This window comes from Malus sylvestris, chromosome 9 (genome assembly GCF_916048215.2).
Source record: "Malus sylvestris chromosome 9, drMalSylv7.2, whole genome shotgun sequence".
Classification (NCBI taxonomy): domain Eukaryota; kingdom Viridiplantae; phylum Streptophyta; class Magnoliopsida; order Rosales; family Rosaceae; genus Malus; species Malus sylvestris.
This window is the reverse complement of record NC_062268.1, coordinates 878883-893712: the sequence shown is the minus strand read 5'-3', so window position 1 is coordinate 893712 and position 14830 is coordinate 878883. Positions and strand designations below refer to the sequence as shown.

General features: G+C 39.8%; 1 protein-coding gene and 1 pseudogene across 1 annotated transcript; one reads left to right on the top strand and one right to left on the bottom strand.

Annotated features, from left to right (window-relative positions):
- Nucleotides 1–697: 697 nt before the first annotated feature.
- On the top strand, nt 698–5960 carry LOC126634640 (uncharacterized). The gene is made up of 9 exons (XM_050305170.1): nt 698–941; nt 1471–2261; nt 2375–3342; nt 3627–3924; nt 4042–4266; nt 4470–4643; nt 4963–5157; nt 5267–5380; nt 5516–5960. The coding sequence occupies exons 2-9, from the start codon at nt 1548–1550 to the stop codon at nt 5849–5851; spliced, it is 3024 nt and encodes a 1007-aa protein (XP_050161127.1). The 5' UTR covers nt 698–941; nt 1471–1547; the 3' UTR covers nt 5852–5960.
- Nucleotides 5906–8540, bottom strand: LOC126582498 (probable adenylate kinase 7, mitochondrial; annotated as a pseudogene).
- Between the last annotated feature and the right edge of the window lie 6290 nt (nt 8541–14830).

The following is a 14830-nucleotide window of genomic DNA, read 5'->3' as shown; positions in this document are numbered from 1 at the left end:
TAACGATGGAGGTGACAGTACGCATCAAAATCAGTCTCAAAATGCTAGCTACCTATCCACACATTCTTGTTAATTTTTAACTATTGATTTTCTTCGATCCATTTGATTCGATTGCTGAAATAAAATACATATGTTTACAAAAAAAAAAAATGACATTGCCAAATAAGCGGTAAGCCTTCGAATTTGCATTTGACATTTTTTTTTACAACGTCCTCTAACGGAAGAAGATCCTCTCCAGATACACTTTGTGGGGATCATCGTGCAGCTAGTTTTCTTCATATACTATTTGTGTTTAATTTTAAATAAAAAAAGTTAAATGATTTCTGACCACATAATGCACGATAAATAGTTAAGATGTGAGGATCCATAAGATCCCCATAATTTGTATTCGGATGGAATCCAAATCCCGCTCTAACAGCAGCATTGTGTTTGACCCATAAAAAAAAAAAAAAAAAAAAAAAAAAAAAAAAAAATCAACGGCATTGTGTCGGCGAGTATTATCCAACCATGCAACAAAAGCGAGCGCATCACCACGCTCAAAAGCCCTCGCGTGCATTTCACGCTCGGATTCAGCCATCTTTCTGCGCGACGGTTACACACGCTCTCGGATTTTCAACTGCGAGTTGTTAACTGCAATTTATTAGGTGAGAGGAGCATTTCAGCAACGGCGTCGTAATCAGGCCAACGTCAAAACGACAACGACCATCAAACACCGAACCAAATTCCAGCCAGCACGACGTCGTTTCAGCACCCCTTTCGGACAGATAAATTTCCTCGCGCTCAACAACTAGTGATATTATATTTTATTTTTCTGGAAATTCCCGAGTCGCTACTGTCAGCTTCGCTTTGTTCAACTCTCTCTCTCACCGTCCGATAAAACGAATCGTCCCTCTCGTCTCGCTCCCTCGCATTTCTCCGATTTTTGGCCACTGATTTTTCTGGTAAATTCTCTATATTTTTCTTATTTATTCAGCTAATGTTTTCACTAATCTTTTCTTTTTCTTCTTGTAATCTGCAGTTTTTGTTGCTTTTTGTTTAATTTGATTGCATGCGTTTTGATAAATCTGTTTGCTTTGAGCGAGCTTGAGTTTCAAATATGTGGATCGGATGCTTTTGGAGCAAATTTTAGGAAATGTTTTAGTAGTTGATAACTCAGCATTGCTATTTTTGTGAATTATATTTGAAGAAATATTATTATTTATGCTCTCTTGTGTTGATGAGCTCAGGTTGTGATTTTTGAGCCTTTTTTTTTTTTTTTTTTAACTAGTTTCATTCCCATTTTTCTTTAAAATTTACTAATTTTTATCTTTTGAGTGTCGGTGACCGCATTTGATGAGTGGAGTGACGTGACGAAGCCACCGACTGGTTACTTTTAAAGAAAATATCAAGCACTACCTTTTTTGGTGATGAATGCGATATTTTCGAATCCTAAGATTGACATTATTTTTCTGGTATTGTTTGCGTCTCAAGTGTTTGAAGTGTAAAGCCTTGTGAGTGTGAATACTTGAACGCATTGGAGAAGAAGTCTGCTGTGTGTTTCTGCAACCATGGGTCTAGGAGTGAAGGCCAAGAACCACCGCGGCAGCACGGTTCGAATCGATTATCTCATCCATATTCAGGACATTAAGCCTTGGCCGCCATCACAGTCGCTCAGATCACTCCGTTCTGTGTCGATTCAGTGGGAAAATGGCGACCGCAATTCGGGGGCCACCAGCCCTGTTGTCCCCTCAATTGGGTCCGTTGTTGGTGAGGGAAAAATTGAATTCAATCAGTCTTTCAGGCTACCGGTGACTCTGCTGAGAGATATGTCGGTTAAAGGTGGTGGTGGTGGTGGTGATACATTTCAAAAGAATTTGTTAGAGTTGCATTTGTATGAGCCTCGGAGGGACAACCCTAAAGGCCAGTTGTTGGCCACTGCCATTGTGGATTTAGCTGATCATGGTATCGTCAAAGAGACCATAAGTGTTTCCGCTCCAATGAACAGTACGAGGAGCTTTAGGAACACTGATCAACCAGTTTTGTATATCAAGATTCAGCCTGTTGTGAAGGGCCGCGCTAGCTCCTCATCTAGGGGTAGCTTGTCGAGAGGGGTATCACTGGACAATGCTGGTAGTGAATCCGTTTCGGCCTTGATGAATGGGGAATATGCTGAGGAAGCGGAAGTTGCCTCTTTCACTGATGATGATGTTTCCTCGCACTCATCTCAAACAATTTCTTCCGCTTTAGAAACAAATCACACTATGTCTCCTCGAAAACAAGAGGTAATGATTCCAACTTAGTTTTCATTTTTCCTGTTTTGGATGGAAACTTGTCACTGTGACTGCTAAAATGATTATCTAATACGTCATATAACATTTTGGCATTTGGATTGCAGACGGGACAAGAGACGGGGCCTCATAGCACTGAAGGTGATAATGAGAAACGTACCTTACCCTCAAAACTAGAGCTTGAAAAATCAAATTTAATGGCTCAGAATGCACTACATGAATATATGAAGGGAAATTCGTCATGCTCATCATCAATCGACCTATCTTCTGACCCTGGAAGCCCAGTAAATGGTAATGCTTCAGTAGCCAACTCTCCCAACTCAAATTCAAGGATCCTAAAAACTGTTGGTGCGGAGACTCTGCCTTCTCCATCAGCATCTTTTAATGGAAAGGCCGAAGATTCCAACTCCAGCATGAGAAGCAATGGCCATAAACACTTAGCTCACGAGGTTAATGATAAGGCTGTTGATGGCAGGGGTTGCCTGGAGGCTGCAGTTAGCGATGACAGCTATGACAGTTCTGCCAAGGACAACGAAGGAAAACAACAAGAAGAAAACAGAAATGAAAGACAAAGTTTTGATGAGGAAAAGCATTCTAGGGAAGGTGAATCATCCATTGCGCATGAGGCTAATGGAAAGCAAGTTCCTATCGGAATGAAGGAAAATACGAAGCATGTTAAATCTGTTAGGTCACTGATTGACTCGGCTAAGAATGCATTAACTGGTGTTCAGGGTGATGCACAGAACAGTGCAGGTATCGTAAGAAAAGATGCTAAAGTGTATCCTAGGGATACAAGGAGTGTGATCTTAGAAAGCAAAATCCATCAGATGGAACACAGAATTAAGTTGCTTGAGGGAGAATTGAGAGAAGCTGCGGCTGTTGAGGCTGCTCTTTATTCAGTAGTTGCTGAGCATGGAAGTTCCATGAGTAAGGTCCATGCTCCAGCTCGGCGCCTTTCTAGGCTGTATCTTCATGCTTGCAAAGAAAGTCCCCATTCTAGAAGGGCCAGTGCAGCTAAAAGTATTGTCTCAGGAATAGTTTTGGTTGCAAAAGCGTGTGGGAATGATGTCCCAAGGTACATTGCTTATTTTCCTGTGTTTTCTTTGTCTTATTTACAGTCATGTTGCCTTTGAGATTGATCCTTTTTGAAGAGAGTTTCTTGAGCCTGTTAACGTTGTGTGAATTTTTAACAAATTGGTGGAACTCTCGTGGTGGATAATAATTATATTGTTAATTGATGTGAGAATCAGGGCACTTACTACATGAGTATCTGTAGAAGAACTGCATAAATGAAATGCATGAATGAAGTTTTCATGTTCGTTTTATGGACTCATTCATTTTCCTTTTCTCCGATTACAGGCTTACATACTGGCTGTCAAATTCTATCGTGTTGAGAACAATCATAAGCCAGGTTATTGGTGAATCAGAATCACCTATGTCGGCAGGGCCTTCTATTGACAGGAATGGTGCTGGAAAAATAAAGAATAATGTATCTTCTCCAATTAAATGGAAGGCTTCATCTTCTGGGAAGAAAGAAGGATTGAAGCTCTTGAATGGAAGTTTTGGTGACTGCGAGAACCCACAAACATTTATGTCTACACTGGAGAAGATTGAATCGTGGATCTTTTCCCGGATAGTTGAATCTGTCTGGTGGCAGGTCATAGAGTAACTCTTTCCTCTGTTTTTCCGCATTGAATTTTCTTCAAATCTAACTATTTTATCGAATGAATTTCATGAGGTCTTGCATCTGAATCTTTCAATGTTATATTTTCAGACTTTGACTCCACATATGCAGCCTGTCGTTGCAAAGTCAATCAGTGAAGGTGCTGATTCTGGGTCGAGTAAAAACTATAAAAGGACATCTAGTTCAGTTGATCAAGAGCAAAGTAACATTTCATTGGAGCTTTGGAAGAAGGCTTTCAGGGATGCTTGTGAAAGACTCTGTCCAGTACGAGCTGAGGGACATGAGTGTGGCTGCTTGCCTTTGTTGGCTAGATTGGTATATCTATATATCACAGATATTTCCACATTACATATTGACATTAATAAGTATCTTCTTTTTTTCTTCGAAGTTAGATGAATCTTGTGAATAGCAATGTCACGGGATGTTTCTGTTTCATATGTTATTGATTGATGAAAATTTCTCTCTTTTAAATTTGGCATTGCAATTGCATCACATCTGTGTCACTGTCATGTGTGTAGGTAATGGAGCAATCTGTGGCTAGACTAGATGTGGCAATGTTCAATGCTATTCTTCGTGAATCGTCTGATGAGATCCCAACTGATCCTGTGTCTGATCCCATCAGTGATTTGAAGGTTCTTCCAATTCCAGCTGGGAAATCAAGTTTTGGGGTTGGTGCACAACTGAAGAGTGCGGTAAGCCATTCAAATCCCTTATGCACCATAGTTGCGTGGCTTATTCGTGAATCTCTAGTGCACTAAATCGTTGATTCAAATGAGCAACTCTTACAAATCAGATAGTTATTTGCATTGGACTGAAAGCCATATTGGACAAAACACTTCCGAGTCCCATCAAATTCAAATCCTGTATAATCCCTGAGTCTCATTATTCTTAGTGTACCATTTTCCCAAAAAAAAATTATTATTAGTGTACCCCGTCAAATTTTGCATCTCTATTATGTTATATGCAAGGAATTCTAACTTTTTTTTCTCCATTTATGGTCATGGTTATCAGATTGGGAACTGGTCAAGATGGCTAACCGACCTATTTGGTATAGACGATGATGACTCACTTGAAGATGCGAATGACGATGATGACAATGACGAAAGACAAGATAGATCATTCAAGTCATTCCATCTCCTTAATGCGTTGAGTGATCTCATGATGCTCCCGAAGGACTTGCTCTTAAGTAAATCCATCAGAAAAGAGGTTCGGTACAATTCTCAGACCCTTCTATTAGACTCTCTGAGCATTGTCCAGTTCTTATTCACGGTGCTTGGTCTTCTTTGATTTGATTTGATTTGATTTTTTTTTGAAGGTATGCCCTGCATTTTCTGCACCACTGATCAAGAAGATTCTCGACACTTTTGTCCCGGACGAATTTTGCACTGACCCAATTCCAGGCGTGGTGCTTCAAGCCCTGGAATCTGAGGTAATCAGCCATTTCAAAATGATTTCTTTAGAAGAGCTGCATGTTTTGTGGTGAAATTGAAATAGTTATAATCCTAATAAGGCTGCAGTCTACGTTAAATCAAAACCAATTTCGGTCGCTTTTGTCTTAAAATAGGACACTCTGGAGGCTGGGGAGGAGGCTGTCACAAACGTCCCGTGCACCGGAGCTGGTACAGTGTATTTGCCACCCTCAACAGCTTCCGTTGCGAGTATTATTGGAGAGGTTGGAAGCCAATCACAGCTGAGAAGAAGTGGGTCTTCAGTGCTCAGAAAATCATACACCAGTGATGATGAGCTTGATGAACTAAATTCACCCTTGGCCTCAATCTTCATCGATTCTTCCCGGTCTTCGCCAGTTTTAACAAAGCCCTGCTGGATATCGAAGAGAATTGGCAATCAAACTTCTGTCAGGTACGAACTCCTTCGGGAGGTTTGGATGAACAGCGAGTAGCTGTAATATATAGAAATACATGTCGAATAATAACACAATAAAACCAGTTGCGAGTAGAGAAATGCTTTCATTTTATACGATGTCACGGTCTTCACAGGCCAGTTTTTCATCTCTCATTCACTACATTACAAACTCTCCAGCTCTCATGCTGCACGCCACGCGACAAAAATAACACTTGGACGACCAAAATTTCAAAACTGAAGTCGGAACATTCAACACTCATGAACTCCAACCAAACTCTGTAATTCTCACATCTTATATATATATATACGTATACTCCCGGAATGCATACCAAGAAAAAAAGACGCAGATGAAGCGTAATCACGCAGTGAGCTTCTGGGAAGAATTGACAGCATTTATATGCTGAAGATGTAAAGCAGCCAACAGCCCCTGCCAGGTTTCTCCTGGTGCGGATTTGACCTGAAAATCGATGAGTTTGTGCTGTTTTCTGTAGTAATCTTTCGGCGACTTGGTCTGCGATAAGAGAGAAACGGATTACAACCCATTTTTCGATGATTTCCTACGTCTGTCGAAATCACCAAACAGATATAAACAGAGGACAATGGCCATACCTGCTCTGCATCAGCAGGGGAAGATTAAGCAGAGAAGTTTCCGGTTCCTAGATTCTTCTTCACCAAGTGCTCATTTGTGCGTTTCAAATTCACCACTAAATCAGTATCAGCAATTCGATCAACAATCTCCTGTAACAAGCAAAACAAATAAAAACATTTAGCATCCTGTTGACCCTAGAAACTACAAAGCCTACGTGGCGCGCAGGTCGAGTAATCTAAATGCTAACTACGTCCTTCGGTGATTGCGGGGCGTGCCAACTCGTCGGCCGAGCTCGGCCGAAGAGTAAATTTTGTTGATGTTGCGTTGGGTGCGCAGCTGACTTCTGCGTCTTGCGATTGCGGCCGAGAAAGGAACACGTCTCGGCCTCTTGGGCTCTCGAACCTGAAGACAAGGTTACTATTCTTACGAAGTTCAATATCAAATTCGGCTTTCAATGTGCCGAATGTAATAACTGTAACACCTCACCTCGCCGAGAAGGCTAATGAGATGACCTCGACCAATAAGGATTTAGAAACCCTTCTCGACTGAGACTTGGATAGGTAATCAACCGCTCTCGTCGCAGTGCTGTTGATGCCAACGGAAGATACTGCGAGAACGACTAATTCTACTGTGACAGAGCTATCTATGCCGACTTAAGGTATCACCGGTTGCTTCCATAGTGTTGTTGATGCCAACGGAAGATGTGTCAGCGAAAAAGAAAAAAGGAAAAAGATCTCAAGTTGTTGAGAGTTCGCGCAGGGCAATTTTGTATTGATTTGCAGGGGTCCTTCAATAATGCGCAGTCTCTTCTATTTATAGCAACGGCCCCCCAAGGTCGAGTTAAAAACCTACTCGGACTAGGTCTTCTTCTCCTGATCAGTACCAACTCGACAAGTCCTACTTTCACTAGGATTGTGAACCTAGTCCTTAACCGAGCCGGATTCGCTTTCTGAATTACTGATCCCGTCGAGACTCCTATTGTACTAGGACTCGACTTGCGTTCTGATCAAACTAACTTAGGCTTGGAAGCCCACGAGCTGAACGATCCATGGCCCTTTTGCCGCACGGCCTCTCGGGCCGAGAATGATCCTACCCTCGGCCCAAACTATTATTTTGAGCCCAAACACATCCTAATCCCACAGAAATTACAGAACTTCTCCAAAAATATGACGGTTTAGTTTCCCTCGGATTCAATTTAATTAAAAGTTTGTAACCGGTTCTATCTGTGCAAATTGCACATAGAAGTTAAAACTCACAGCTTGGGCTCTTGCTCGAGGAATCCCATCGAGGATGAACCCGTTTTCGCCGCGATAGCATCCTTCTTCCAACCTCTTCGACAACAACGCAAATATCACTTCGTCCGGGACAAGCTTCCTTTCATTCACTGCATTCGCAAGAGGGATCCCATAGAGAGAAGAGCGAGGGTTGAGCTCCTGGCGGAAGAGGGATCCCGTAGAAATGTGCGGAACTTCCAGCAGCTTCGAGAGCCTGTCGGCGTACAAGTGCTTTTTCGCGCCTCTGTCTCCGATCAGCACCCACTGCACACCTCTTCCCGGGACCCACCCGTCCGAGTCCAGCATCCGATCCGACTCGTCTTCCTCCGTTCCTCCTCTTCGTCCTGATCGTCGTAGTAATAGTCGTCGTCGTACTCCAACTGAGCCGCCGCCGATCCGTAGTCTCGGCGCTCCAGATTCCCCAGGCCGCGACGCATGATCTGGGACGGAACTACTTGGAGGCGGCTCAGAACGGGTAGGGTGGCGGCCGGCGGTGGCTAACTCACTTTCTCTAGGGTTTTAGAGGGTGGAGATAGAGAAAGTGTGAGGTTTTTGTTAATGTCAAATGTCAGAGTCAATGGATGCCAGCAAGTGTGGGCGCGGATCAGGTGTATCAGGTGCAAAAGTTATCGTGCAATAATCTAGGTGTCAGAATCTTACAAGTTGATTGCGCTGCTAAAGGTTGTAGGAAATGCATCCCGGAGAGGGGGAGACACGTGTCAAATGGATGTGATCAAGGACTCCACAGATGGTGGAGGGTCGTTGTCGGGGTGCCACGTGGGTGATAGGCTCTGGTCAATGCTTTCCATTGGAATAGAACTGCTTTCTGTTGGCCACGAGTCTCTTCCTTCTCCCAGATTCATGGGCCATTTTGATTTACTAAAAAGTTAAGCTCCGCATTTTACATCAAACGAAAACATTCCCAATTTTCATAGTGGTCTAATAACAGATGGTCGGCTGCGTCCTAATTCAAAAGGCTATTCAATAAAAAAAAAAATACACGTATTATAATTTGAGTGAAATAGCAATACAAAGTATCGGCGTCGAAATTGATCTCAAGCTAGCCAGTACCTTGTGTGTCGTCGTAGTCCAACCAATCTTGTTAAAGACATATAATTTTTTGTGAAAAATGTGAAAGATAAATTTGCTCTCAAAACTTCACCCTTCTTCTGTACGATGCCAGAAAAGGTTGAAAAGAACTCCACCCTTTTCGTGTGGTTGAATTTTTGCTTTAGAATTCAATTACATTCTTAAAGAGTGAGAATTGTTCTATACTTCTGCAACGAAAAATTAAGTTCATTGTTAAAGACAACTTTTTGCGCAAAATGTGAAAGATATATTTGATTTCAAAACTCCACCCTTCTTTGGTACGATGATAGAAAATTAAGATTGAATCAAACTCCAACCTTTTAGTGTGATTTAATTTTTGCTTTAAAATTAAATTACATTCTTAAAGAGTGAGAATTATTAGTGTACCCCTCAAATTTCCGTCTCTATTATGTTATATGCAAGGAATTCTAACTTTTTTTCTCCATTTATGGTCATGGTTATCAGATTGGGAACAGGTCAAGATGGCTAACTGACCTATTTGGTATAGACGATGATGACTCACTTGAAGATGTGAATGACGATGATGACAATGACGAGGAGGCTGTCACAAACGTCCCATGCACCGGAGCTGGTACAGTCTATTTGCCACCCTCAACAGCTTCCGTTGCGAGTATTATTGGAGAGGTTGGAAGCCAATCACAGCTGAGAAGAAGCGGGTCTTCAGTGCTCAGAAAATCATACACCAGTGAGTGATGATGAGCTTGATGAACTAAATTCACCCTTGGCCTCAATCTTCATCGATTCTTCCCGGTCTTCGCCAGTTGCAACAAAGCCCAGCTGGGTATCGAAGAGAAATGGCAATCAAACTTCTGTCAGGTACGAACTCCTTCGGGAAGTTTGGATGAACAGCGAGTAGCTGTAATATATAGAAATACATGTCGAAGATTCAGAAGTATATATAATTTGCCTCTCTTCCCCGTTGGTATTTGTAAATCTGTTCTCCGATTTTGGTCACAACATTATATCATTGATTGTCGCGTACAAAAGGAAACGGAAAACGTCGTAGCTCAAGTGGTTAAGAGTGTTATTTGTGTGTTGGATAGTGGTCAAAATTAATGGACAACTTGCAAATGCCTTTTGATTAAATAAAAAAAAAAAAGTGGACAACATCATTGTGTCCCTTCCTTGTTTTGGAGAAAAAAAGGCACCTTGTCTAAAGTTATTTGTTTGGCCATCAACACCCGTGGGTTTTGGTTCTTAACAGGGTGATGTTGCCTTTGGAGCAATTGGAGAGAAAATGGAGAGCACCACAGAGAGAAGTGAGAGCTGCCGAGAGCAGAGAGAGATGCAGAGAGCCTAAAACAAGAAAGAGCTGCTGCTCCATTTGTTAGTAATCATCCATCAAGGTAGTTGTTGTTGTATTAACTTTGAGCTTCGTATGGAGAGGAAATTATTCACAATATTTCATTCTCTATTTGTTTCTTTAGTGTGTGAGAGCTATTGGATGTATTAGGCATTTGGGTTGTGAGCTTGCCAACACTTTGTAAACTCCTATTTGGTTGATAGTGGATTATTAGCTCCAAGAACGTACTCCAGTTAAATGATGAAAAAAAACGCTGACGGAAGGGGATATTTCTTCTCGATTTCGAATAATAACACAACAAAACCAGTTGCGAGTAGAGAAATGCTTTAATTTACACAACAAAACTAAGTAGGAACATTCAACGCTCAAGAACTCCAACCAAACTCTGCAATTCTCACATCTTATATACATATACTTGTACTCCCGGAATGCATACGAAGAAAAAAAGACGCAGATGAAGCGCAATCAAGCAGTGAGCTTCTGGGAAGATTTGACAGCATTTATACGCTGAAGATGTAAAGCAGCCAACAGTCCATGCCAGGTTTCTCCGGGCGAGGTTTTGACCTGAAAATCGATGAGTTTGTTCTGTTAATCTTCCAGCGGCTTGGTCTGAGACAAGAAGAAACGGATTACTGCCCATTTTTGATGATTTCCTTCCGTTTGTACATTCAAGATTCACCACTAAATCCATATCAGCAATTTGGTCAACAATTTCCTGTAACAAACAAAACAACCATAGACACACAGCATTCGAATCTCCATGAAAACAAAATATATTCAAATTTCCCACCGAAATTAAAAAATTCTTCTAAAATATGCAACGGTTTAGTTTCCCTCGCGTTCAATTTAATTAAAAGTTCGTAATGGGTTCTATTTGTGCACATTGCACATAGAAGTTAAAACTCACAGCTTGAGTTCTTGTTCGAGGAATGCCAACGAGGATGAGTCGGTTTTCGCCCCGAAAGTATCCTTCTTCCGACCTCTTCGACAACAACGCAAATATCACTTCGTCCGGAACAAGCTTCCTTTCATTCACTGCACTCGCAATCTAAATTACCAAAAAAAGAGAAAGCATTCAATTTTCTTCCCAACAAAATTGGAAAAGATGATATTTTTACTCCAGAAAAATCCTAATTCTTGCAAAAGAAACTCAATTGAAGTTAAAGACATAATTTTTTGGGCGAAATGTGAAACATATATTTGATTCCAAAACTCCACCCTTGTTCCGTTCGATGCCAAAAAGATTGAAACAAACTCTACCCTTTTAGTGTGGTTGAATTTTTGCTTTAGAATTAAATTATATTCTTAATGAGTGAGAATTATTCTTTGCCTCTGCAACGAAAAAATTATGTTATTATTTGTTAAAGACATATTTTTGTGGGCAAAATGTGAAAGATATAGTTGATTTCAAAACTTCAACCTTCTTTTGTATGATGCTACAAAAGATTGAAACGATCTCCACCCCTTTAGTGTGGTTGAATTTTGCTTTAAAAATTAAAGTACATTCTTAAAGAGGGAGAATTGTTCTTTGCTTCTACAACGAAAAATTAAATAGTTAAAGACATATATATTTGATTTCAACACCTCACCCTTCTTCTGTACGTTGCAGGAAAAAGATTAAACTTGACCCTTTTAGTGTGGTTGAATTTTTGCTTTAAAATTAAATTACATTCTTAAAGAGTGAGTATTGTTCCTTGCTTTTGCAAAGAACAAATTATTTTCTTTGTTAAAGACATTATTTTTTGCATGAAAAGTGAAAGATATATTTGATTTCAAAACTCCACCCTTCTTTTGTTCGATGTCAGAAAACATTGAAACAATCTTTTAGTGTTGTTGAATTTTTTGCTTTAAAATTAAATTACTTTGTTAAAGAGTGAGTACTGTTCTTTGCTACTGCAACGAAAAAAATTATGTTATTTGTTAAAGACATCATTTTTTGGTCAAAATGTGAAAGATATAATTGATTTCAAAACTACCCATTTATGTACAATGCCATAAAGGATTAAAACAAACTCCGGCTTTTTCATGCAGTTGAATATTTTGCTTTAAAATTAACTTACATTCTTAAACAGTGAGAATTGTTATTTGCTCTTGTAACGAAAAAAAAATACGTTCTTTGTTAAAGACATAATTTTTTGGGGCAAAATGTGAAAGATATAACTGATTTCAAAACTCTACTTTTCTTCTGTACAGATGCCAAAAAGATTGAAACAAACTCCACCCTTAGTGTGTTTGCATTTTTGCTTTAAAAATTAAATTACATTCTTAAAGAGGGGGGATTGTTGTTTGCATCTGCAACAAAAAAATTGTTAAAGACATAATTTTTTGGGCGAAATGTGAAAGATATATTTGATTCCAAAACTATACCCTTCTTCTGTATGATGCCATAAAAGATTGAAACAAACTCCACCCTTTTAGTGTGGTTGAATTTTTTGCTTTAAAATTAAATTACATTCTTAAAGAGCGAGTATTGTTCTTTGTTTTTGCAACGAACAAATTATGTTCTTTGTTAAAGACATAATTTGTTGCTTGAAATGTGAAAGATATATTTGATTTCAAAACTTCACGCTTCTTCTGTTTGATGTCAAAAATGATTGAAACAAACTCCACCCTTTTAGTGTGGTTGAAGTTTTGCTTTAAAATTAAATTACATTCTTAAAGAGGGAGAATTGTTCTTTGCTTCTGCAATGAAAAGAAATTATGTTCTTGTTAAAAATATTTTTTTTTTGGCAAGAAATACAAAAGATATATTTGATTCCAAAACCTCACCCTTCTTCTTTACAATGCCAGAAAAAATTGAAACAAACTCCAACCTTTTAGTGTGGTTGGATTTGTGCTTTAAAATTATAGTACATTCTTTTGTTCAAAAAAAAAACATACATTCTTAAATAGTAAGAATTGTTCTTTGCTCCTGCAACGAAAAAGAACACATGTCACTACACTTTTCCTATGCATATGACGAAAGATATACGACAACCATAATAAACATGCATGTATCGTCATACGCTTAAAGAGCGGTATTAGTTTCCGTTATTGGGTTCGTTTGGATGTACTTTTAAAATGACTGAAAGCGAGTTTAGAGAAAATTTTTTTTGGTTCCAAAAGCACCTAAAGTGCTTTTCCATAATATACTTGCATTTTTACTAAGAATTAGTTCTAAAAACATTTTAAATAAAAGTGCTTTCAGTCATTTTAAAAGCACATCCAAACGAGCTCATTATCTTCTTCGGATGATGAAATTCTCCTGAGGAGAAAGAATGTACTTGTCGGTTCTTGCTTATTATTGTATGAATTATTTTGGTTGATTGTGTTTACCGTTGATTTTTTTTAGAGCAAATTGGAATTTAAATTAAACCAAGAATTTGGAGGTTTTAAATAAAAGAAGTAGGGCTTAGTAATGATTAAAGGATTATAGTTGGATAAAAGGAGAGAAAGCTTGTTACGGTTAGCAAATTATGATTAAATTAGAAGTAGGATAAAAGAAACTTTAGAGCTTTAAAGTATCCAAGAGATTTAACATGTCGAATTATGATGGTGCTTAATTTAAGATCACATTTGTAAGGGTATTGCTAGGGAAGCCAAATTTTTAGACCAAATTTGCAAACGAAATGATGTGTCACCAATAGAAATAAGCACGTTAAAAAATCACTTTTTTGTATTCTCCTTTTTCTTTTCTTAAAATTGGTGTCCTCTCTCTCCAAAAGCTCTCTCCTTCAACAAAACCCTAGCCGGCTACCTCCATCGTCGCTGGCCTTTGGCTATGGCTGGGAGGCGGTGGCAGCTTCCCTCATAGCCTTTTCTCTCTTCCTCTTCCCCATCCCAGCCTTCTTCCCCCTCTCCATACATGACCTTCTTTCCCCCCAACATCATGCTGACTTCTCATTTCTGGCCTTCACCTACCTCATCTCCCCTCTTGTGCTTCTCTCCTACCATTTTGTGTGCAGCATTCTTCAGATTTATGCCTTGTACCCTGATTTGGGTCTTGCTTTTTCAAGATTTTTTTTTTTGATTCAGTGTGGCTTTTCTTGGTGTGGGTGGATTCGGGTTGCAGGTGGGTTGGATCCACCTTCGTTACCTCATTTACAGGGTGGTGTCCCCTTCCTCACTTGGTTCCGGTGGTTGAACTGACGTGTGCACTCAGATCTGGCGGCTCAGCTTAATCTGGTGGCTAGGCTTGTGCGGCTCGGACCTAGTGGCTCCACTGCATGTTGCAGCTAGCCCTTTTGGTGCTAGATGTGTGGATACCGGTACCTTACTCCAGCAAATTTTTATGTGGTCTTGGCTTGACTGGCTCGTCCCCCTCTGTGATCATGAGCGGACTAACGGATCATTTCTCAGAGTAGTGTAGTTTTTTTCACTCGCCTTATGTGCACCATGGTGGCGTTGTTGTTTTGGCTAGATTGGTCTTCGCCTTTATGCAATGTGTTAGGTAGTCTCATTTGTCAACGATGACTTGATGTGGTCTCGCTCTATCACGATGACTTTATGTGGCCTCGTTATTCAGCAATGACCATTGTGGCTGCCTGTATTGCTCTGTTGCGGCTATTATTTATTGTGACATTTTTGTACTAGTGGCACTTGTGCGATTGGTGATTGTGTGTTCGTGCTTGTGGTAGTCTACTAGGGGTTTACTCTTATTTGTTTGTTTGCACAAATTCACTCTAGATCAATTTATTGGTCATTGGAGCTATGTACCCAATAACACCCTTGTATTTGTTTTTGTTGATTAATGAATTACCA